This window comes from Dipteris shenzhenensis, chromosome 23 (genome assembly GCF_047967505.1).
Source record: "Dipteris shenzhenensis isolate YYH24624 ecotype China chromosome 23, Dip_SZ_1.0, whole genome shotgun sequence".
Classification (NCBI taxonomy): Eukaryota; Viridiplantae; Streptophyta; class Polypodiopsida; order Gleicheniales; family Dipteridaceae; genus Dipteris; species Dipteris shenzhenensis.
This window is the reverse complement of record NC_141618.1, coordinates 38,874,792-38,897,367: the sequence shown is the minus strand read 5'-3', so window position 1 is coordinate 38,897,367 and position 22,576 is coordinate 38,874,792. Positions and strand designations below refer to the sequence as shown.

The following is a 22,576-nucleotide window of genomic DNA, read 5'->3' as shown; positions in this document are numbered from 1 at the left end:
AGGGGCAGACGAGAAAAAAGGGGGGGGGCGGTGGGGGAGGGGGTGGTTTGAAACACTAAGAGGGAAAAAGAGAGAAAAAGGGGGGAAGGGGCTAAAGCTAAAGGGGGAGGGGGTGGAAACAAAAGGAAGGGGGCCTAAAATAAAAGACAGGGAGGGGATGAAACTAAGGGTTAGGGAAAAGCAAAAGGGGCTGAAAAGGAGGAAGAGGGGCGTGAATCAAAATGGAGGGGGGGGGGGGAGTGGGGTGAAACTAAAGGGGAAGACGGAAAGAGGAAAAAGGGGGAGGGTAGGGGAGTGGGCTGAAATGAGGAAGGCAAAAGAACGTAACGAAGGGGGGGGGGGGGATGAAGGTTCTAAAATTAAAGGGAGGGGTAGGACTAAATAAGGATGTGGGGAGCAAGAAGGAACTAAAACAGGATCGGATGTGGGGTAAAAAGAGACAGAGAAATTAGAAGAGAAAAGAGAGAGAATGGGGGATTTGAGAGGCAAGAGGGGGAGGAAGAGAAAGGGGGTGGAGGTGGAGGTGGTTGGAGGAAGAAACAAGGGTTGGAGGAGGACGAGGCAATGGCAGAGGTGGAAAAAGAAGGAATGAGAAGGAGGAGTGCTAGTGGGACGAGGGAGGAAGAAGGTAAAGAAGAGGGAGGTGGAAGAGGAAGGAACAAGAAGGAAAAGTGTTGGTAGGATGAGGGAGGAAGAAGGTGGAAGAAAGGGACGAAGAGAAGGAAATGGAGGTGTGCAATAAAAAGAATGGGAAACAAGGTACGAGTGGGGGAAGAGGTTTTATAAGTGATAAGGACTACTAAGGAAGAGTCGAATGTCAATGATTTGTTGGCTAAAACCAATTTGCTCTAACTTTTGTTGCTTATGTCAGAATCTTGAACAACAAAAGGAGAAATGCTCAAAATTTTTATCACTTCAATGTTGTGTTTAGATCTTGGTCTTACAATATTGATCAGAGCAATATTATGGTCTTACAAGGAGTCTAGTAAGTGTTTACACTAGAATCTCATCAAGTTTGCCTATATTTGAAAGAATTGTCATATTCCTTTCCTTGAAGGAATTTTTCATTGATAGATATTCCTTTGCTTGAAGGAATTTTTCATTGATAGTTTCATAGGGGTTTCTTCCTCATGCAGCTTATGCATGACCCACTTTTGCTTAAGATTCTAGTCTCCTCGTTAATGGTGCCAATATTATCAAATTTCCAAGTTCGAGGTTTTTATCACCTACAGTTATTTCATTGCTTGTTATAGCATAGATGTTTACAAATGTAGCTTAATGAAGAAGAATGGATGTTTGTGATGGTTGATGGAGATTTTTGCCTCCATCGGGAGTTTTAAGGGAAGAAGGAGTTGTAGGGTTCAAGAAAAGGTTGAAAGTTCAAATCGGGGATACAATTCATGGATCAAACGAGTTAAGGGTCATAGTAGTATAGCGGTGAATGTTCCTGCTTGGCACGCAGGTAACCCGAGCTTATTCCCCAAAACGGCACCAAAATGTTGTCAATTTTCTCTTATTTTTAAGTCCAAGTTCTTTACAATTATCTCATTGCTTGTTGTAGTATAGGTGATTGCAAAGAGCTCGGGTCGTATTCTGGTTGGAGATGTAGGATTAAGCATGGAAAAAAGTTTTCACATTTAGCTTAATGAAGAAGTATGAAAGTTCACCATGGTTGATGGAGGTTTTTACCCCATCAGAGCTTAAGTATTTCTCTCTCTACTTTTAGTATTTTTGTCTCTAGATCATGATTTTGCAGGTACGATCAAATATTTTCTAGAGAGTGTTTTGGCTATCCCTAACCTATTAGTTCCATAAAATCTTCTTTCAAGTTCAAGTTCTTGAAGTAGAGTTGCGCCGCTACTCTAAGCACATAATGATCTCATATTGGTTGCTCTTGATTATGCTTTTGATTCTTGTTGCCACAGAGTTAACAACATGGAAGACAGCCTTCAAAATAAGACAATGACTTTATGAGTGGGCGGTTCTACCTTTTAGAGTCAACAATGATCCAACAACATTCATGAGGTCCATGAATGACATCTTCAAGCCTTTCTTGGACAAGTTTGTCATCATCTACATGGATGAAACCTCATTTACTCAATGGCACATGATGAAAACTTGGTTTGTACACACTAGGTCTTCTCTCTCCTTGCTCAACACTCTCTTCATCTGAATCCAAAGATGTGTGAGCTTATGTTTTCCCATGTTCAAATATCTTGGTTTTGTCATTTCCCAATATGGAGTTGTCATAGCCATTCCCAAGATGGAGTTGCCATTGCCAGTAGCAATCATGGTGTGGCCTATTCGCACTAATAGTTCCAATTGAGAAGCTTTATGGGTTTGGCCAACTACAAAGGAAATCACATCGAGGATTTTGTAGTGGTTCTCTATTCCTTGCTCAAACTCACAAAGGCAAAGGCACTCTTTATATGGGGACAAAGGGGAGTTTTGCAATGTCAGGTAGTTGAGCTCAATTGGGGTAAAGGTCTTGGTTACCACTTCACCAAGCTTTGTAATACCTACCATAATGTTGTTGTGACCTAAATCATCATGATAGCCACATGGGAAAGCTTCCATTACAAGGTGGTCCATTAAAGAATCTTCAACCAGGTAACCAAGCCTTCTAGCTTGGATTAGTTTATTATGGTTGGCGCGATAACCGAACTGATGATCCAACCCTTTCCTACACATAGCTAATGACTTAAGGCCACAAATGAGTAGTTAGCTTGCACTTGAGAATGGCCATGGCTTATGTCTTGAGTAGGGGGGAGTTAGCCCCTTCATTGTAGGAGGCTCCACAAACCTAGCCCGACAAGAGGCTACCAACTTGATTGGAGGGATCTTGCAGATGCAGGGTAGATCTTTAGGTATTCACCAATCCCCAAGTGCTAGACTTTAAGGCCTAAGAGGTACGGATCCTTGGGCTCATATGGGGTTGGAAGGATATGAACAATAGATGCTTCGATTCTTCATTCTATGCCTGAATTTGAGTTTGTGTTACGAGAAGTGGAATTAATCACCACAATCAATCAACCTTTCAGTATTATAGCAATGCGAAATCAATAAATCATAGATGAATGGTGCACACATGCGACACATACCATCTCATGGTACACCTGATGCTACACATGAATAAAATCATATGGATGGTGCACACATGCCGCACATACCGTCATCACATAAGTGGTGCACACAATGCTACACACTTATACAGCCGCAGTCGTATATCCAACCATGTAGGAGCACACATGCATCACTACGGAACAATGAGCACACATGCATCAGCTGCGCGATAAAAATGCTGGATCTCATGAAAGTAAATACTGCATCATGATGAGGATTAGAAAATGATCACCATCGATCAAGAAGAAGTTCAACACCAATGACACTTACTGAGGAAGAATGGTGAGAACGCTATCAGCATGAGAAGCAACAATGTCAAGAGATTGAAGATGCTCTATGCCAAGTGACAACAACTTGGAAGCCACATATATCGATTGAGGATGAGGAACCTATGCATGCATCAGATTCACTGGATGCATGGAAACATCATGCATGGGACCTTGAGCAGGAACTTGAGTACATGCACAACATGTGCGACACGCATAAAGCCAATGAAGAATGTGCAAATCGAGTGTCAAAAGAGATGATTAAAGTCATAAAGAAGCGTATGAAGGACAGAGATGATGAAAAAAGTGAAAGCAAATCATCAGACACCAGTGATAGTGAGCATGGAAGAAGCAAGACGAGACATCAAAGGAAGAAGAAGCGACATGTGAAGACTTCACTATGACGACATCATGACACTACTCCTTCACATGAGTCCAGCGATGAAGACAATGTGGGAAAGGCCATCTTGAAAGCACTCAAGCTTCGTGATAAGAAAAAGTCTAGTAAGATTGATTGCAAAACTTTTTCTTTTCCAAAATATGATAGTAAAAGAGATGGACAAGCTTTACTTGCGTGGATTAGTTATTTCAATCAATACTTTTTGAGAGAACGGTACGAAGAGATCGAGAAGGTAAAACTTGCTGTGAGTCACATGACAAGCAATACACAACTATGGTGGAGTGTGGTTGCCGAAAGCACTCATGTTCCAAAGACATGGGAAGCATTCAAAGATAAAATCAAGAAGCGCTTCCTACCTACATAGTTTGAAGAGGATACTCGCAGGCAATGGCGAAGATTGAGGCAATTGGATAATGAAAGTGTGGACGCATACACCGAGAAATATCTTTCCTCTCTCCTTCAATTGCAAACCATTGAGAAAGTGTCACAAAAGGAGCAATGGCATACCTTTGTTGAGGGTTTATGCCCTAGTAGTCGTGCTGATGTACGTACGCTTCGACCATCTATAGCTTCTGATGCTATGGGTTTGGCATTAGAGTAAAAAAGAAAGCAGGGAAGAAGCTTTGCTACTCGCACCCCTCGAGCAAAGAAGCATACTTCATACTTCAAGCAGGAGGGTGTAAGAGGTAAAGTTGGTAGATATAATGGGAAGGAACACTACTCTTATGAATGTCCAAAGAATCCACTTGCTACACACAAGATAGGTACCCAAGCAAAGAATGCTACCAACAACAATGGAGGCAATGGAGGGAGAACCAATGGACGTACCAATGGTAATAGTCAGGGCAACAACTCCGCACGGATCAACTACATTGACGATGGATCCCATGATAAATCTTTCAAGCAAGAGGGCGAGGATGAGGACAATGACACTGAAGATGTCGACTACACCCCTTCAAGTAAGTGTTATTCAAGTAAAAGTGCATCTTATTTTTGTACTTCTTTGTTACATATGACTGCACTATTGCACGAAAAAGAACATAGTCTCTTATTTGATGATGGAAGCACCCATGATTTCATTTTGCAACATTTAGTTGAAAAGTTAGGGCTCGCAACCATCAAAACAAAATATAAAGTCAAATCAGCTTTTCAAGGATCGAATTATAATTGTTTGCAAATGGTTAAGGATCTTGAGGTGACTTTAGGGCCATTAGTTGAGAGCCGTGATTTTTTACTTGCTCCTTTGCATGAGCAAGATCTCATTCTAGGGATGCCTTGGCATGTCGATCATAATGCCAAACCTGATTATCTTGAACGCACCATTACTGTGACTCAAGGCACTGAGACTAAGACTCTAGAATGCGACAAGAATCGTTCCTCTTGGCCTATATTGTCACATACCCAAGCTAAAAGAGCTTTGCGCAAACGTGAGAATACATATCTGGTTATGGTCAATAAGATTGAGGCTAGTCCTGAGACTAAGAAAACTAAGCAAGAGACTTTGGATCCTTTTCTAGCTACCTATGACGACTGCTTTATGGAAGACTTACCCCCTGGCCTACCTCAATCTAGACCTGAGGATCATAAGATTGACCTTATTCCAGGTAGTGCACCACCGTGTAAACCACCATATAGACACAATCCTACTGAGCAGCAAGAGATTCAATCCCAAATGGAAGATCTTTTGGCTAGAGGCCTACTTCGACCTAGTAGCTCACCATTTGGGGCACCTGTTCTTCTTGTCAAGAAGAAAAATGGAACTTTTCGAATGTGCATCGATTATCGTGCCTTAAATAAAATCACAGTGAAAAATTGATACCCCATTTCGAGAGTTGATGATCTACTCGACAAGTTAAAAGGATCCACAATCTTTAGCAAGATCGATCTTAAGTCAAGATATCATCAAGTGAGAGTGATCGAGCCCGATATTTTCAAGACTGCTTTTAGAACCCAAACTGGTCACTATGAATTTCTTGTTATGCCTTTTGGATTGACCAATGCACTTGCCACATTTAGTTGGATGATGAATCGTATCTTCCTACCCTATCAAGACTTTGTGGTAGTTTTCTTTGATGATATCATGATTTATAGCAAGAGTCGAGAGGAACATGAGAAACACTTGGATCTTGTTTTCTCTCTCTTACGTGAAAACCAACTGTATGCCAACCCGGAGAAAAGTTCTTTTTTCTAGCCTAAAATTGAAAATCTTGGACACATTGTTTCAGCTGAAGGCATTCAAGTAGATCCCAAGAAGGTAGAAGTGATAGTAAATTGGCCACAGCCTAAAGATATCCATGAGTTACAATCTTTTCTAGGTCTGTGTAGTCTCTATCGCAGATTTGTTAGAAATTTTGCACACAAGGCACATCCATTGACTGAACTACCAGATAAGACTCGTGCTTTCTCTTGGGGTGAGCAGCACACTTTAGCTTTACAACGACTTAAGGGTGCAATGACGCACACACCAGTTTTGACCATGCCGGACTTTACGAGACCCTTCTTTGTCATGGTTACTGATGCTAGTGGACAGGGTTTTGGGGCTGTGCTCATGCAAGATAACCATCCAATTGCATTCGAGTCATGTAAATTAAAACCAGCAGAGCTAAACTATTCCACGTATGATAAAGAATTAGCCGCTGTGGTGCATGCCCTTAAACTTTGGAAACACTATCTTATGGGTTCTGAGTTACTCATTAAGACTGATCACCAGAGTCTTAGACATCTCCTTACTCAGCCGGTGATCTCGGATCGGCACATTAAATGGGCTGTCTTTATTGATAGCTTTAAACCGATGATCCAATATCAACCAGGCAAAGACAATGTAGTTGCCGATGCACTGAGCCATCGACCTAGCATAGATAATATCTCAGTCATTGAGGGAGACCCTTTCGAGCCTATGAAGGCGGACTATCCTACTGATCGAGACTTTTCAGAAATCTGGCATAAGATTAAGCAAACTAATAGCACCCCCATGGCCTTGTATTCCATTCATAATGACTATCTATTCTACGAAAAGCGCTTGTGTGTCACTACACCATTTCGACACTTGGTACTAGAAGAGGTGCATCAGCCACCCTACATGGGACATAGAGGCGTCGCTGCTACATATCAGACTGTAATTCAAGATTTTTTCTGGCCTAAGCTTAAAGTTGATGAACTTTTGTTGCACAATGTCTTATTTGTCAAAAAGTCAAGAGCTACAAGGGCAAATGTCAAGGTTTACTTATGCCTTTACCAATCCCTGATGACCCATGGGAGCAGATTTCTATGGACTTTATTACTGGATTTCCTACAACTAGCTCAGGTTTTGATATGATTTGGACTATCATTGATAGATTTAGCAAGCAGGCTTACTTTATTCCTTGTAAGATGACCTTGACCATAGTTCAGGCTGCTCATTTGTTCATCAAGCACATCTTTATACACCATGGCCTTCCAAAAGTAATCGTGTCAGACCGGGATAGAATATTTTGTAGTAACTTCTGGACCGCACTCTTTGACAATCTTGGTACGAAGTTAGATTTTTCCACTGCTTTTTATCCTGAGGTCTAATGGCCAAACCGAGGTCACACAAAATACTATTTGTGACATGTTACGTGCTTACGTGTTTGGTCAGCTAGGCAAATGGGACAAATTTATACACATATTACAATTTTCCTACAACAACACTAAGCACTCTGCTACATGCAAATCTCCATTCCAAATTGTCTATGGAAAGACCATTCCTACTCCATTGACCTGCCTTAAGCACCAAAGTAGAGGCTACTGATCAATTTACTGAAGATTTCTCTAGCATTTTGGCTACTGTCAAAAAGAATGTCGAGCATGCTCAAGCTGTGTATACTACACGTGCAAATAAGGGTAGAAAGAAAGTTGTATTTGCTAAAGGTGACCTAGTCATGTTACGTATTGAGAAGCGCAGACTTAAGAGTATTGAGACACACCCTGTCGTTAAGTTTGCCCCTAAATCCTATGGTTCCTTTAAAGTTTTGGAGCGCATTAATGACAATGCCTATCGGCTCGAATTATCACCCAATTGGAAAATTCATAATTCTTTTCATGTGCACCTCTTGAAACCTTTCCATGGAGACCCACCAGTTCGACCTATTTTAGACAATACACCATTGCTTCAAGGAGAGACCTAGCTCTTAGAGCTAGACCAAATCATTGATCACTAAATCACTCAAACGAGACGTGGAAACTCGTATCCTACTTATCTTCTTACATTTAAGAACCACCCCATTGAGGATGCTAAGTGGATGCTCGAGCGATATTTTCCCCAGTACCCTGATTTATTGACTACTTTTTTGTCACACAATTGAGGGCAGTTGCGATTTCAAGCAAGAGGGATGTTATGAAAATTGGAATTATCCCATTAATTTAATCCTTCATTATTTAGTTTAGTGAGATCCAACATTTTTGTCGCGCAGCTGATGCATGTGTGTTCGTTGTTCCGTAGTGATGCATGTGTGCTCCTACATGGTTGGATATATGACTGCAGCTGTATGAGTGTGTAGCATTGTGTGCACCACTTATGCGATGATGGTATGTGTAGCATGTGTGCACCATCCGTACGATTTTATTCATGTGTAGCATCAGGTGCACCATGAGATGGTATGTGTCGCATGTGTGCACCATTCATCTGTGATTTATTGATTTCGCATTGCTATAATACTGAAAGGTTGATTGATTGTGGCGATTAATTCCAAGGTTATCTTATGATTGAAATATTTCATTACTATTGATCGTGTGAATCTAGGGAAAGAGTAATTGATCGGGCGATGGCATCTGGCAAGCATGATCTGCCATATTTTGGGTGCGTAGGTGCAACTCCAATGATACGGGGATGAATAAGGCTTATGCCTAATTTTTGATATTACAAAAGCTTATGTACATATTTGAATTTTGGAATATTAGTGACTTGGCTGTGCATAAACTAAAGTTAGAAAAAGCTTTATTTTTAGAAAAAGCCAGCTATTCTAGAAGGTGGATGGGCTTTTTGTAAAATGATGCATGGAGGAAAGCACAGAGGCTTTTGTATAATTTTTTCTCGGAAGCTTTTTGGAGAAATATACATAAATACATAGGAGGTGGAAGGAGAGCACCACTCCTATGGGGGGAGATTGTACCCAGCACGCTTGTTCTATCTCTTCCGTTTGTGAGTTTTGAGAGTTTGTGCGTATTTTCGAAGAGTGTTGCTGTGTTTTTCAAGGATTTGCAGGTTCCGTGAGCATTTCCTGTCACAGTTTGAGTTATGTCATGTTGAGCTTCACATGGGGTTGATGAGACAGATGGTGGTTACAGCCTCTAGAGGAGGTTCCTACCCACCTTGAAAAAACTATATCAATGATACCTCAAGATTTAGAAAGTAAGTGGAGATCCTACTATAGTAAATGAGTCATTTTGGTGTATACACTCACTCCATTCAACTAGGTTGCTATACTTCTAGCTTGTATTGAGGGTGTCCTCCTCCATTTCCATTTCTTTAGTAATAAAGTTGCATTTCTTGTCTATCCTCATGTTCCATCACTTGGTTTGAATCCTTGAGAGCATCTTTGAGTGAGTGTTTTAGTTGGACTGCATAGCACAACAAGATCCCATTTGCCTTTCAATGCCCATGAAAATGCCTTTTTTTGAGTTCTCACACCACGGCAATCAACTTGAGGTTTTTGATAGGCCAAATCACCTTGAGATTCCAATAGTTTTCACACCATGGTGAGTAATATTTCATAAATGATTGGTTCAAATAAGGTCAATTCTCCCACATGTAATCAAGGCCCTAGGGAGTGGTGAGGCTGCTAGGACAAATCAGCATGGGATCCAAAATTGTGCTTGCATGCTTAACGCAATGCCTTTTATCGACATGGGATCCCATTTTTCCTTGCATGCTTTACCCAATGCCTTTTTTATTAGTTTTGAATGAACAGATTTTCATAAATAGTTGGTATAGGCTAGGCCAAGGGGGTCCCACTGGCCCATGGTATGCAGGCACTATGTAATGGTGGGAAGAAGAGTTTTTGTAGGGACAAATCATCATAGGATCCCATATGATTGGTATCCCTATGGCCAAGGGGGTCGAGTTGCCCTACATATATGCAAGGATTTATGGGGCAATGGAAAGGATATTTTTTTAAAACCAAACTAGAAACAAAAAATCTAAGGAATGCGAAATGCACAAACCGAATACTATGTCCTAGCAGTACAAAGAGAGAGGAGGAGGATGTCTGACACCATCTAACGAGTCATAATTCCTACAACAAAAAGTATGAGCATGCGAAACCTTTTTGTGTAGTTTGTACACCATATGCAAAAAAATTGCAAAAATGATTTGTATCCTTATGGCCAAAAGGAATGACTGGTATCCCTATGGCCAAGGGGGGCGAGTTGCCCCACATATATGCAAGGATTTATGGGGTGATGGAAAGGATATTTTTTCAAGACCAAACCAGAAACAAAAAATCTAATGAAAGCAATGCTAAGGAATGCAAAATACACAAACCGAATACTATGTCCGAGCAGTACTTACAGACAGGAGAAGGATGTTTGACACCATCTAACGAGTCATAATTCCTACAACAAAAAGTATGAGCATGCGAAAGACTAAACTCTACAAAAAGAAACAAGCACAAATTATAGGATACATTTAAAAAGAGGCTTATTGGAACTTACAACTAGCTTATGTATAGAATTCCTCTCAACATCACTTAGTTTTGGCATACGGAGGGACATTAGGTCCAATAGGTTGACCTAATGCATAGTCTCGACAAGGTTATGAGGTGGAAGCATGGGCATGCATTTGAATGTCAAAGAAGTACGGGCTATTTGACCATTCATAACAAATGGTTATGGTGACACCTCCCACATCTTAGTTAGGTATTGAGTAGATCATTGTGGGGACAAGGGTGTTGATTCAGTTTGTGTCCTTAGCCTCAAATAAAAGTTTACTTACGTCAACAACTCTTGCTTGAGATCAATAAATAGATGTTCTCTATCTTCTAGTTTAGACTACTACATCCTCAAATAGAAGTTTACTTAGTCAACAACTCTTGCTTGAGAATGCTAAATAGATGTTCTCTATCTTCTCATCTAGACTATTACATGCAACAGTGTCCAAGGAGTTTCATTGTTTCATGATGGCATTTTTATGCTCTTTTTTTAAAGGAGGGTGACGTGTATGTGTGTGTGTGTGTGTGTGTTATCCTTTGGTTTGAAGTGTTTGTTTTAGCACGCAGCATTTGCAAAACGCCCAAAATCACTTTGGCCATACTAACTCATATTTAGAAGACAAAGCTCAAAAGCTATATGAATCAACATGCTTCTTTACTTTGGACTTACTAATGTAAAATCAATTGATCAAGGCTTTTCAACAACTCACATTTCAAAATTTCACCCTCGCAAAAGTACATTTAAGAGCAATACTTTGGGATTACATTCAAAAGTGTTTGTCCTTAAATGAATATACCCTTTATGGTTCTGTAAATGGTCAATTATTCAATATGTGAATACATCTAAGAGCATGCTTAGTGATCATATACAAATTGAAGTTTAGAGTTATTATACTTTAAAGTACTTGCAATGCTTGCATGTAGTTTGAATACTTGTCAATGCAATTTTGGGTTTTAAAGCTTTAGCATCAACCCTTCATATTATTATTTGGGAGCAAAAGGAAGTCACTCTTGAATCAAAGTCTACTTGAATTGTAAGTTTATTATAGCACCTAGTGTGCATGATGATCTTTTATAATGACCAGACTATTGGTGCCCAACACACCCACACACACACTCTCTCACTCTCGAGCATCCATACGCAAAGGTTTTGGTGCTGAGTTCTATCAGCACTCTGGAGGAGGTCAAACACAGGCTCAAGCTAGCACTGAAGGAGAAGAGTAATGAAAAAGTAGTCCACATTCTATTCATTCAAGCTACAAGTGCTTGTGAGGAGCATTCTAGTCTCTTCTAAATGAGCATTGCCAAAGCATAGTGGATACCTGTATTTTTAGTCCACACAAGATGCTGAAGAAAAGAAAAAGCAAAGGCCAAACTCATTACTCTCAGCCTGTTCTAGAAAAGTATTTTGTAAACATTGATACTTCCCACCTAGAGAAGAAAAAAGAGTTAAACAAAAACTTTTATGAAAAACAAAAGGAAGACATACTTAGCAAGCAAAGCAACACTTATGTCGTCATCAAGCATAAGCAGCTATACTAGGTTTCTAAAGACCCGCGGAGTCTCTTGGGCAAACCCAGTGCTTACTAAAATACGTCAAATAAACAAAAGAGAAAGAAAACAAGACATAAAGAAGAAAGGATGCAGGTGACTAAGCAAAAATAAACAAGCAAGTCAAGAAACAAAATCTTCCAAAAAACTGGAATCTCTCTCTCTCTCATTTAAAACATAAAAAGCTAAATGGCCCTTTACACTTATGTATCGTTTCTACAAAGAGGCAAAAATACATTTCTAACTTAGAAAACACAAGCATACTCAAACAAACTCTCTTTTGAAACTAAAAGAATAGATGTCTATGATGCGAGGCTATGTAAACTGTTCATGACTTAGAAGCCACTAATTTTTTTTTCCCTCAGGTACATGCGTTACATGATAAGATGCAGGCCTGTGTCCAGTCTACAGTAAGCCGCATGCTGCCCAAGAGCTGCTAGTTGCCCTGCCTGTAGCCAATCAACTGCCTGTCCGAGTGATCTTCCCCAGACAGGCCAATGTGGCTTGCGCTTAAGTAAGCTCGGGCATCTGAGCATAGTATACCCTTTCCTACTTAACATCTTTAGAACTGCAAAGTGACAGATTTGAACCGCCTCCCCAAAAGAAAACAATGGGTCGGAAATATATCACAAAACTGTCCCAAAACTTTCTTTCAAGCACTCACAAAACCCCCCTCAATGTGTTCGTGTTTAATTGCTTTGAAAGCCGAGGCTTCATGCCATTCCTGCCCCCGGGTAGGAGCACCTTTTCTCACTCTAGCCATTGTATCAGTCGATCCATTGGCCTACTGTCATCCCCCATGTAGAACAGGCCGAATGGCCCTGTATCAGACCCTTATAAATAATCTCTGAAGGGCTCCTGCATTGTGCCCTTATCCACTTTACCTCACCGAATCCTTTAGCACTTTATGTGCATAGACCGTATACGATGCAATGGCTGGATAACATTTCTTCGTTGTTATTTTCGTTTGGGATTTTCATGCCTTATTTAGTCAATCAGATATCTATTCCGGAACTCTCTGTGTTGTATTCCTGAGGGCTGCACAACGAGAAATTGTGGGAAATTTGCATAAGGAGAAATAATGATTCAGAACAAAAGTTTTGAAGCTCTTTTAAGGACATTCGCAGGCCAGCGAATTCCGCTGTATATACTTTCCTATGTTACACATGTGGTCGCGCAGAGAGTTTACTAGTCACGGACCTGCACCACAGATTTAACTTCGTCGTAACTCATTTGCTTGTTATGAGATACAATTACACAGTAAGCACTTCGTAAATAGTGCGGCAGTACGATAAGCATCTTCAAGTCTCGCCGCCCTTGGAATACGGATCCCATCGACCCCGTCTTCAAAGAATATGGATCTCACCGACACCAGCCGCTATGCCACCTGGGTCCTGAATGCTGAACATTTGTCGCCAAGGGAATCCCGATTCATAAGACTTATTCAACGGATCAGCTTCTTAATCGTCGCGTTCCGTTCCAGACACTCCTGTCGCAGAATTCACCTGAGCTTCCAGAAACTCGAGCTGCCGCTCTAGCGACGTCAACTTCTCGTTGAGCTTGGCCAGCTTACTCCTAGTAGTGGACTCTATGGAACCGAAAACGAGAATTCAGAAGCAATCACGAGGCGAGGGAGTCAGGCATTGTGGAGCTTCAAAAGGGTGAGGTAGGCGTACCAAACTGGAGGACGAATTCGAAGAGGCGTTTGACATGGAGGGAGAGAGCATTGGAGAACTGCTTGTTGTCCCAGTCGGCCTGGACGGCGATTCCAACACGGACACTGTTACTGATACTCGCTTTGGACATGGCGCAAAAAGCTTGAGGTGACGAAGAAGAAGAAGAAGAAGAGGGCTAGGGTAGGGTTTCAAGCACTCGCACAGAAAATGGAAGGTAACCCTTCTTCATATGGAAGAAGACAATGTACCCTTAAGCTTTGAGCTTACATAAGTTATAAAAATTGGCCTTTTGAGTTGTATTCTTTCTTTAGTTGTTTTCTTTCTGTCATCATCAATCCTTCGCCTTCAAGATTCAGCTTCCTCATCTCCTCCTCCCCATCTCATCCTCTACTTGAGCTCATCGAGTAGCTCATCCAGTAAATGCATCGTGTTGATACCGCATGCCACCACACTCACTAGCTGTCTGAACTTCGAAAAAGTACCATAGATGGTGCACGCATAGGAGAGTTACAAATTCCCCCACTTGCTCGACAAGGATGATGAGATTGCACATTTACCTACAGATGGGCAATGAAATGAGAGAGAGAATGCAAGTAAGGCCTCCACGGACACGCCCCTGCATTGAGGTAGTAGCTATGACTACAATGAACTTAGCCTTGCAGACCATCAAAGCAGGGGGTATTCATCGTCTCTTTGCCTTTAGAGATTTAACGATTGCGTTCCTTCCTAGGACATTTGCTGCTATTCACACAAGAAAGGCCTCCACGGACATGCCACCACATTGAGGTAATTGCTATGATTATAGTGATCTTAGTTCTAGAGATTTAACTATTGCCTTCCTCCCTTGGACATTCGCTAGTACTCGTGCCAACACCCATAACAAGCCATCCAGTCAATTCAAATATTCATGCAAAAGGGGGATAGAGGAAGAGGAGAGCATCAAAGAGGCAAGCTTGAATGGAGGTGGAATATAGTAGATGAATGATGGACTTTTAGGCTTAGAGCTTCAAGTTAACCTAGAGGGATGTGGAATCTTTGCCTTGGGACATTCAACTTTTAAGTTTATAGCAGCTCCAAAGTCATTACAACACTGGATATAAAACTCCCATTACTCCCTTTACTTGTAATGATTGCTTACAAACCCCTCAAAAGTAGGCTTAAACACTCTCATTAGGCTTAGATATTCAAGTTAACCTAAAGGGATGGTGGATTCTTGGCCTTGGGACATTCAACTTTTAAGATTTGTCTTGTAGCAATTCCAAAGTCATTACAACAAGCTCCCATTATCTCCCTTCACTTGTAATGATTGCTTAAAAACTCCTCGTATGATGGATTCTTCACCTTCTAGGATGATGCTTGTTAATACTTCAAGCTTTGTGCTTCTCTTTACTAGGGAGTTAGAGGTAGAGGGGAGAAGCGCCACTCAACTATGTATGATACCAAGGAGACATGAACAGTTAGAATCCAAAATTTTATTTTTAGGCTTTGCTTTACGAACCTCAAGTCATACCACCATTCACAGTGGGTTCATTTGTTTTACAAGTATGGCAAATATATAGGCATAAGAATAAAGCATGAAAGAAAATAGAGAGGGAACTTTGAGTATTTGAAACAAGGCAAAGCTACAAATCGTCATAATTATCTATGAAATTGCAAGAGACCTTTGCATCTCAAAAAATTCAACATTTCCTCTTATGTTTTTCCCTATGCTTATGTCCAATCAACAAGAAACAGTCATTAAAATAATCAAGAAGAGGTAAGAGAACTCTCCAAAGTAGCCAACTCAAATTAATGATATGGAGTCGGCATGATTGGGTGGACTAAAAAGAAGTGTCAAGGACTCTACCATTAAGGATTGATTTAGGGCGCTCAAAGCATAGGTGGACAAATAATTGTGCTCTTAAAATTAAAAGGCACTAGAAGCATGTTTTTTATCAGTAATGGAAAGGTTAAAGGCAATAGTGGTGCTACTTTTGCTTTCTAATCATGCTTACACCTGACAACTAATCAGAGTGTCAGGACATAATGTAGGAGGCCCTTGATAAAGCTTAAGTCAAGATGCATGTCTTCATTGAGATGCCGATTAGTCTCCTTGTAAATGGAGTTTATGCATGGGAAAATCAACGTGCAACTTTGGTAGGAAAACATACAACTGCATATAGATAGAAAGGTGAATCACATACAAGTCTTGAAAGTGGGCGTTGATCATCATCGAAAAATGAAAATGGGCATACAAAGATATAGGTAGGGGTCCTCTAACGTCTATCTCAGTGTTCACTTGTCCCTCCATAAATGCTACGATCTCATCATATACGATACCAAGATACCACTCTATGTGCATAACTCCAAGCCTAGTGGTGGTTGGCACCTAAGCACGGTTGGAGATGGTTTGCAATCTTTAAGTTCAGACTCTTTCGAGTTGGAGCGGTCGGACGTCCAACACATTGGCATTTATGATGGTTGGATGGAAATCTGTTGAACCCACAATGGTGTGTACCTCCAACACATTGGCATTTATGATGGTTGGATGGAAATATGTTGAACCCACAATGGTGTGGACTAGCAGTGTAGTGAAAATTTTCCTAAGGATTTTACAACATTTTAGGACTCACTACCAAGCATGAGGACCCATAAGATACAACATGAGATAATGAGAATTGTACAAGATGTACAAAGAAAACCAAAGATGGATTAGTTGAGCTCCTAAGTGCATGGAGTAGACCATCAGATGCATGAAAGTTAGTGTGCATCATATGTGTCTTCAGTTGAGAGTGAATGATCGGATGTGTCTGTGAAGCTCCAACATCTGCGACATGCGGTGTACCAACATCCCGAACATCATGGTCATGATGGGAAGAATCTCGCAAAGAACATCATAAAAGGACCATAGATGAAGAGGAATCTGTTCCATCCTCTCAATGCATTGAAAAGCACTAGGAGGGCCACTTTCAACAAAATAACCATGTCCAATCATAGGAACCTATACTTTGAAAACACCCAAAATGCTGAAGCTGTGTGTCATTATGTAATTCTGGCATCTGGGAAACCATGGGATCCGATTGGGAACACACCAAGAAAAAACTTCCTAGGGAGAGAAGCCAAAATGATACACAAAATTATTCTCAATCCCATTATGATAAGAATCAAGGACATCAACAAGTGTGGGGTTACTTTTGTTGTTGCTAGGTGGGGTCAAACTGCCATCTATAGAGTTGATCTAAGTTTGTAGACACACAGCACCATCGTGGCACTTCTGAGAAACAGATGAAAATCCACCGAACCCACATATTGTTGCCTATTATTGAATAAAACCATTTCATGGCATTCTACCACACCGTCCGCTCTCTTTTGACAATTGCTTGGATTGAGAATATACTATGCATGACCACACAGATTTGGACTTAAAACTAGGCCCATATTGTTGCGATGATTTCTTGGTAGCTTTAGGCCAACTGGTACTGTGCTTCACCACACACTAACTGGTGGTGAGTATATGTGCACTGCCGCCATCATGAAGGAGAAATTTGTGCATCGACTACTCATCTGATTGCAAAAGGAGAGGTGTAGACCGTTTCCTAGGTACATTCTACATCATATATGTGAATAGATGTACGTTGTTGCATTTACAAGGAACTCCATACCATTGCATGGATTTACTAGTAGCTCTAGATTTAGTAAAGGAGGAAAGCATGTGCATCATGGCACAACTGGAACACGCATTTGGGGACTTATAGGTTTAAAGGCAACTCCATATGCATTCAGTTTTGTTACGATTTCTAAAGGATCGATGTACTCTAGAGAGAGAGAGAAAGAATGTAGACAATGGAAGCTACTTGCATGAGAGAAAATACCTGAGCATGGAAGAGATAGTGAGAGACAGAGACACACGTGATGAGAATCTGATCTATATAGAAGGTTAAGGCCAATTGTATTTGTGTCCATATGATAAGACTCTCTTAGGCCCTTTGAATAGAGGCTAAGAGTTCCACCCTTGAGGATTACAAGCCACACACTTGTGTACATCCTCCTCCACATACTTGTCTACATCCAACACCACAAACTACACTAGGCATGCTCCATGTGGCACCATTTATGGAGTCCATGATCTTTCATGTGATTTTTTGCATGTGAACCATGTGCATACAATGACCCTTAACCTTAGGGAGTGATTTTTACACCATGATTCTTAACACCCTCCCTCAATGTAACATTGAGAAAGAGTTACATTAGCTACACATAGAACCATGTTTCCTAGATTACAAGGATTATGTGTCTTGTATCTTAGGTATCTAAGGCAAGATTTTTACAAGTATGTTTGTGCGCGGGTCGTGTGGTTTTTATTATTTCATGTTACTTGTTTCATATGAAACACTTCTTGCGACTCTTGATATGGTATAGAAAGGAGGGTCTTACCTCTTGCCTCATTTGACGGGCAAGGGCAATGTGTACTCCATAATTACAAAGAGCACTTTCATAAAAGTCAGCTTTACAAAACCTAAGCGTACTTAGAGTCAATATGTGGTCATATTTTCCTCTCTTCATTCCATGGCAATGATGATCTCTTGATGACAAGAGATTTTGAGTATGTGTAGGAACACACTTGAAAGTAAAGGATTCTAAAGAAGATTAACAAATAAGGGGCTCTTGATCCATCAAGTAACATACTTGCCAAAAAGTTGCAAGAAAGAAACAATACCAACATTGTGTTGACTTGCTTTGAGGGACTTTAGAGAGAGGCTTAAAGTGCCACGTCATTTAAGAAATAAGGGTTCGAGAACCCTTATCCAAACTCTTCTTCATGTTTATATATATATATATATATATAATAAACAGCCGACTTATATTGCATAAGCAGGAGGGGGCACTCCCAAATCGAAACCCCTTACAAAAAAAAAGGCCACTCAACAGGGTCAACACCCGTGGACCATGCTAAATTTAGCACCCAAACACAACACCCTAGGTCTATAAGGGATGATATTTACACCGGCATGAAGCCCACTATATCCTTCAAAGACTGAGCAACTAGTGAATCACTTTTGAACATGATACTCAAAAAGTCTAGCAGTGAACTCTTGCAACAAACCAACATCACTGAATCTCTGAAACCCTGAGAAGGTATATTACCAAAACAAATCCTGTTCCAAACAGATCAAACTGCCTTCGCCAGTGCAGCTGTGATATATTGCCAGCATGCCACAAGGGTAGATGGTAGCCTTGAGGTATCATCTAGGACCCCCCGCTTCCACAGCCTGAAATTCGACATTAATTGTGCATTCATTATTGCCACCTCCACCTTGCACCATAACAACCTCGTGGCCGGACGACGCCATAACAGATGAAGAACATGTTCCATCGCTTTCCGACATAAGGGGCACAATGGATTAACCACAACTCTTTTCATGAGTTTAGCTCACAGTGGCAGCCAGTTATGTAGCATCTTCCACAAGAGAAAATTGCTTTGTCTCACTTTGCAGTCCTTCCATATACTTTTAAGGCTCTCATCCACCATCCAGGGGATCTACACAAGCCCCAAACTTTGTTCAGATCTTGTGCATCTCTACTATTACCCACGAAGCCTGTGTAAAGAACTCTTGCTGCTGACAGTTTATCTACAGGTCCTAGCCAAAACCCATTGTTTCGGTCTCAATCCAACAAACTCCACATAGTTTGTTGGCCAAGATTGTGGAACCCTATCTAGCATCAATTGAAGGAGATAAGGTTCACGCTGACTCAACCTAAATTGCCCACGAATCATCTCCAAAGGCAACCAATCCCCTTTAGCTTGATCCCACAGTTGAGCCCAAGATCTTACATCTTTCTTGAAGAGATTCCGAGCACAAGATAGATTCAGTTGAGCAAATGGAATACCCGCTGCATCTACCACCTTGCCCCACCAAATACCTTTTCTAAGACTTGCATCCCCCCATAATCCTCCTCGACCTTTTCACTCTAATAGCTCAATGCGACCTTTCCAAGCCTCCACTAGGCCAAAAACCAAATCAGAGCCAGAGAATTTAATGGGAAAGTACGAGAATAACCTCTCATACCATGAAAGTCCCGCCCACATTCCAACTTCCTTACCCTTACCGCACTCAATAAACCACCTGGACATCTCAACCCATGGGATGGAATGGCAAAATAGCTTAGGCAACCATTTCCCAAGCAAAGACGTATTCTTGGTTGCAATGTCAATAAGTCCCAACCCACCTGCAACTTTGGTAGCTTCAGTGGAGGGGCCCAAGGAATATAATGCATTTTGCACCTCCATCCTTCCTCCACCCAGAGAAAGGCACGTAGCATCCTACTAACCTCTGCCCAATGAGACTTTTTGACTTCCAAACAGTGGCAACATACGTGGTGGCTATAGATAGTAATCACAATTACCCGTGCATTCCAGCCCAAGGAAAGCCCATGCCAATGCCTTAATTTTTGCAACATCTTGTCCTTAAACCAGAGAAATCTCTGCTTAACCAAAACACCCAGCCCACTAGGAGCTCCCAAATATCTAACTACTTGGCCACGAGGGACCCATGAGATCGGTAACACCTTAGCCCACTTGGGGAGTGGATCTAAGCAAGTACGCAGAGCAAAAGATTTATGCTAGCTACATATAGATCCTGAGGCATTACAGAACACATCCATCATCCTCCTGAGGGTCACCAACCCCTTCTCATTCTTTTGAGCAAAGATCATGATGTCATGAGAGGACATTTGATTACCCGAGGGCAATTTCACACCCTGCAAATCCCCTTGCTGGACTGCTTTCTTAATCAAATTAATAAGAGGTACTGTGCTAATGGCAAATAAGAGTCGGGCAATGGAACAACCCTGCCTAAGACTATAGAAACCGGCACATTGGACTTCGAGCGATCAAGTACCACCAAAGACGATGCATGTAACGAACTATCCCTAGAATTCCTCGACTTGCTCGATCTATCCACCATAGAGAAAGGAACCATCTCTTTAGCCTTGCCTTTTTTCCCAACTACCTTCCACAAATCCTCAACACACCTTTGCGGATGGGACTCCTCCTGAACCACCTTTGGGGCTGATTCGCAGCCTGCTGCTGTAGCATCTGATTGGGGTTCAGCTCTTGGGGCGACCTAATGCACCACCTCCTTTGCACACTATTCTTTTGCTTCTGCATTCTCTTGAGCCAAGCATGTATTCGCAACCCCCAATACTAGGTTGTGAACACTTCACAAAAATATCCAAGTATGGGCTGTTTGGTTCCATAGTAATTCCCACAACCATGCTAGAAGTTATATCTTTCTTAGAGAAGCGTTCATTCCATGGATCCTCATCTTGCTCCATATCTTTTCTCGACATCATCAGATGTAGCTAAGTTTTTCTTTGAATGAGAAACATGTGCATGTGAGTCCATTTCCCTTCAAAGTTACCAGGGGCATACTCCTTCCCAGTGAAATGTAAGGTGGTGATAGAGACAAAAGCTCTAATCTCTTGAGAGTGCTCCATAATAGTAGAAAACCCTACATAAAAAATAATTCACAAGACTTTAGAAAAAGTGCTTCAATAAAATAGCCAATAAGGCATTAAAGTACAAATTGAAAGAAAATATATTTTGCCCATCATACTATAATGTGCCCAAGATGCATTTTGCCCATCATACGGTAATGTGTCCAAGCTAGAAGACAATGCATTTTGCCCATAATACTGTAATGTGCCCAAGCTAAAAGACAATGCATTTTGCCCATCATACTGTAATGTGCCCAAGCTATAATGTGTCCACTGATACAATTAAGTGTGTGTCCATTTAACAAAATCTTTGAATGGATGATAAAAAATGGCCCCAAAGGCTTTACAAGGCTCAATATATGTACATAAATAAAAAAAAAATAGCCAATAAGGCTTTACAATGAGATCAGCAAAAATAAAACTATGATCCATCACTAACAATTACATTGTGTCCATTGAAACTCTGCCCACCGAAACTCTGACTCTGATGTGTCATCTGAATATGAAACTTTGCTCATAGGGTTGTGTTATGAGTGTGAAATCGCATGTGAACGTAGGATTGATGCTGATTAGGAACTAGTCGGGAATTTTTGAGCATGGCTTTGATTGGTTGTTTTGGAGTTCTCTCCTCTATGGAAAAACTAATCTATGCTAATCTAAGCTATACCAATCGTCGAATCGAAGAAAATGCAAGAAATAATTTCTTTTTCATATTCATTTTAATAGGTTACCTGCTGCTGCAAGATAAGAGTTATTAACAAAGTTTGATTCTTTTCACATATAATTAAAGTATATTTGATTTAGCAAAATATTTTAAACTAAATTAAATATACTTTAAATATACATTTAATATAATATAAATAAAAAATTAAAGATTAAATAAAAATTACAAACTCATGAAATAGAGAGTATGTAAACACATAAATTATAAACTAAGATAAAATAAATAAAAATAAAAGAATGAAATGATCGACATAAAAAAATCCTTCATTTTTTCTCATATATATATATATATATACACACACACACATATATTCATATATATATATATATATATATACATACACACACACACACACACATATATATTCATATATATATGCGTATATATACATATATATACATATATATATGCCTATATATACATATATATACATGTATATATACATATATATGTATACATGTATATATACATATATATGTATACATGTATATATATATATATATATATATACATATATATACATATATATATATACATAGCTATATATATATAGCTAAACATTTGAAACTAAATTAAAATATACATTTAATGTAAAATGAATTAAAAATATAAATACATTATCTAAGCTGAACTTAAATTTAAAAATACAAAAAACTTATATATTAAATTCATTAATTTTGATTTAAATAAAAAAT

At 40.2% G+C, this 22,576-nt stretch overlaps 1 protein-coding gene across 2 annotated transcripts; it reads right to left on the bottom strand.

The window, feature by feature from the left end:
• Positions 1-12,371: 12,371 nt before the first annotated feature.
• BRK1 (BRICK1) lies at positions 12,372-13,949 on the bottom strand. 2 transcript variants are annotated; one of them, XR_015543221.1, is made up of 3 exons: positions 13,682-13,949; positions 13,206-13,593; positions 12,372-13,043 (listed from the first exon to the last, which is right to left on the bottom strand). XR_015543221.1 is itself a non-coding variant. In XM_087394650.1 (2 exons), exons 1-2 carry the CDS (start codon positions 13,809-13,811, stop codon positions 13,466-13,468), a joined length of 258 nt encoding a protein of 85 aa, XP_087250776.1. In that variant the 5' UTR covers positions 13,812-13,949; the 3' UTR covers positions 13,065-13,465. The 2 variants fall into 2 exon arrangements, 1 of the variants encoding a protein (XP_087250776.1); XM_087394650.1 differs by lacking the exon at positions 12,372-13,043 and having other exon boundaries at positions 13,065-13,593.
• Positions 13,950-22,576: the final 8,627 nt, after the last annotated feature.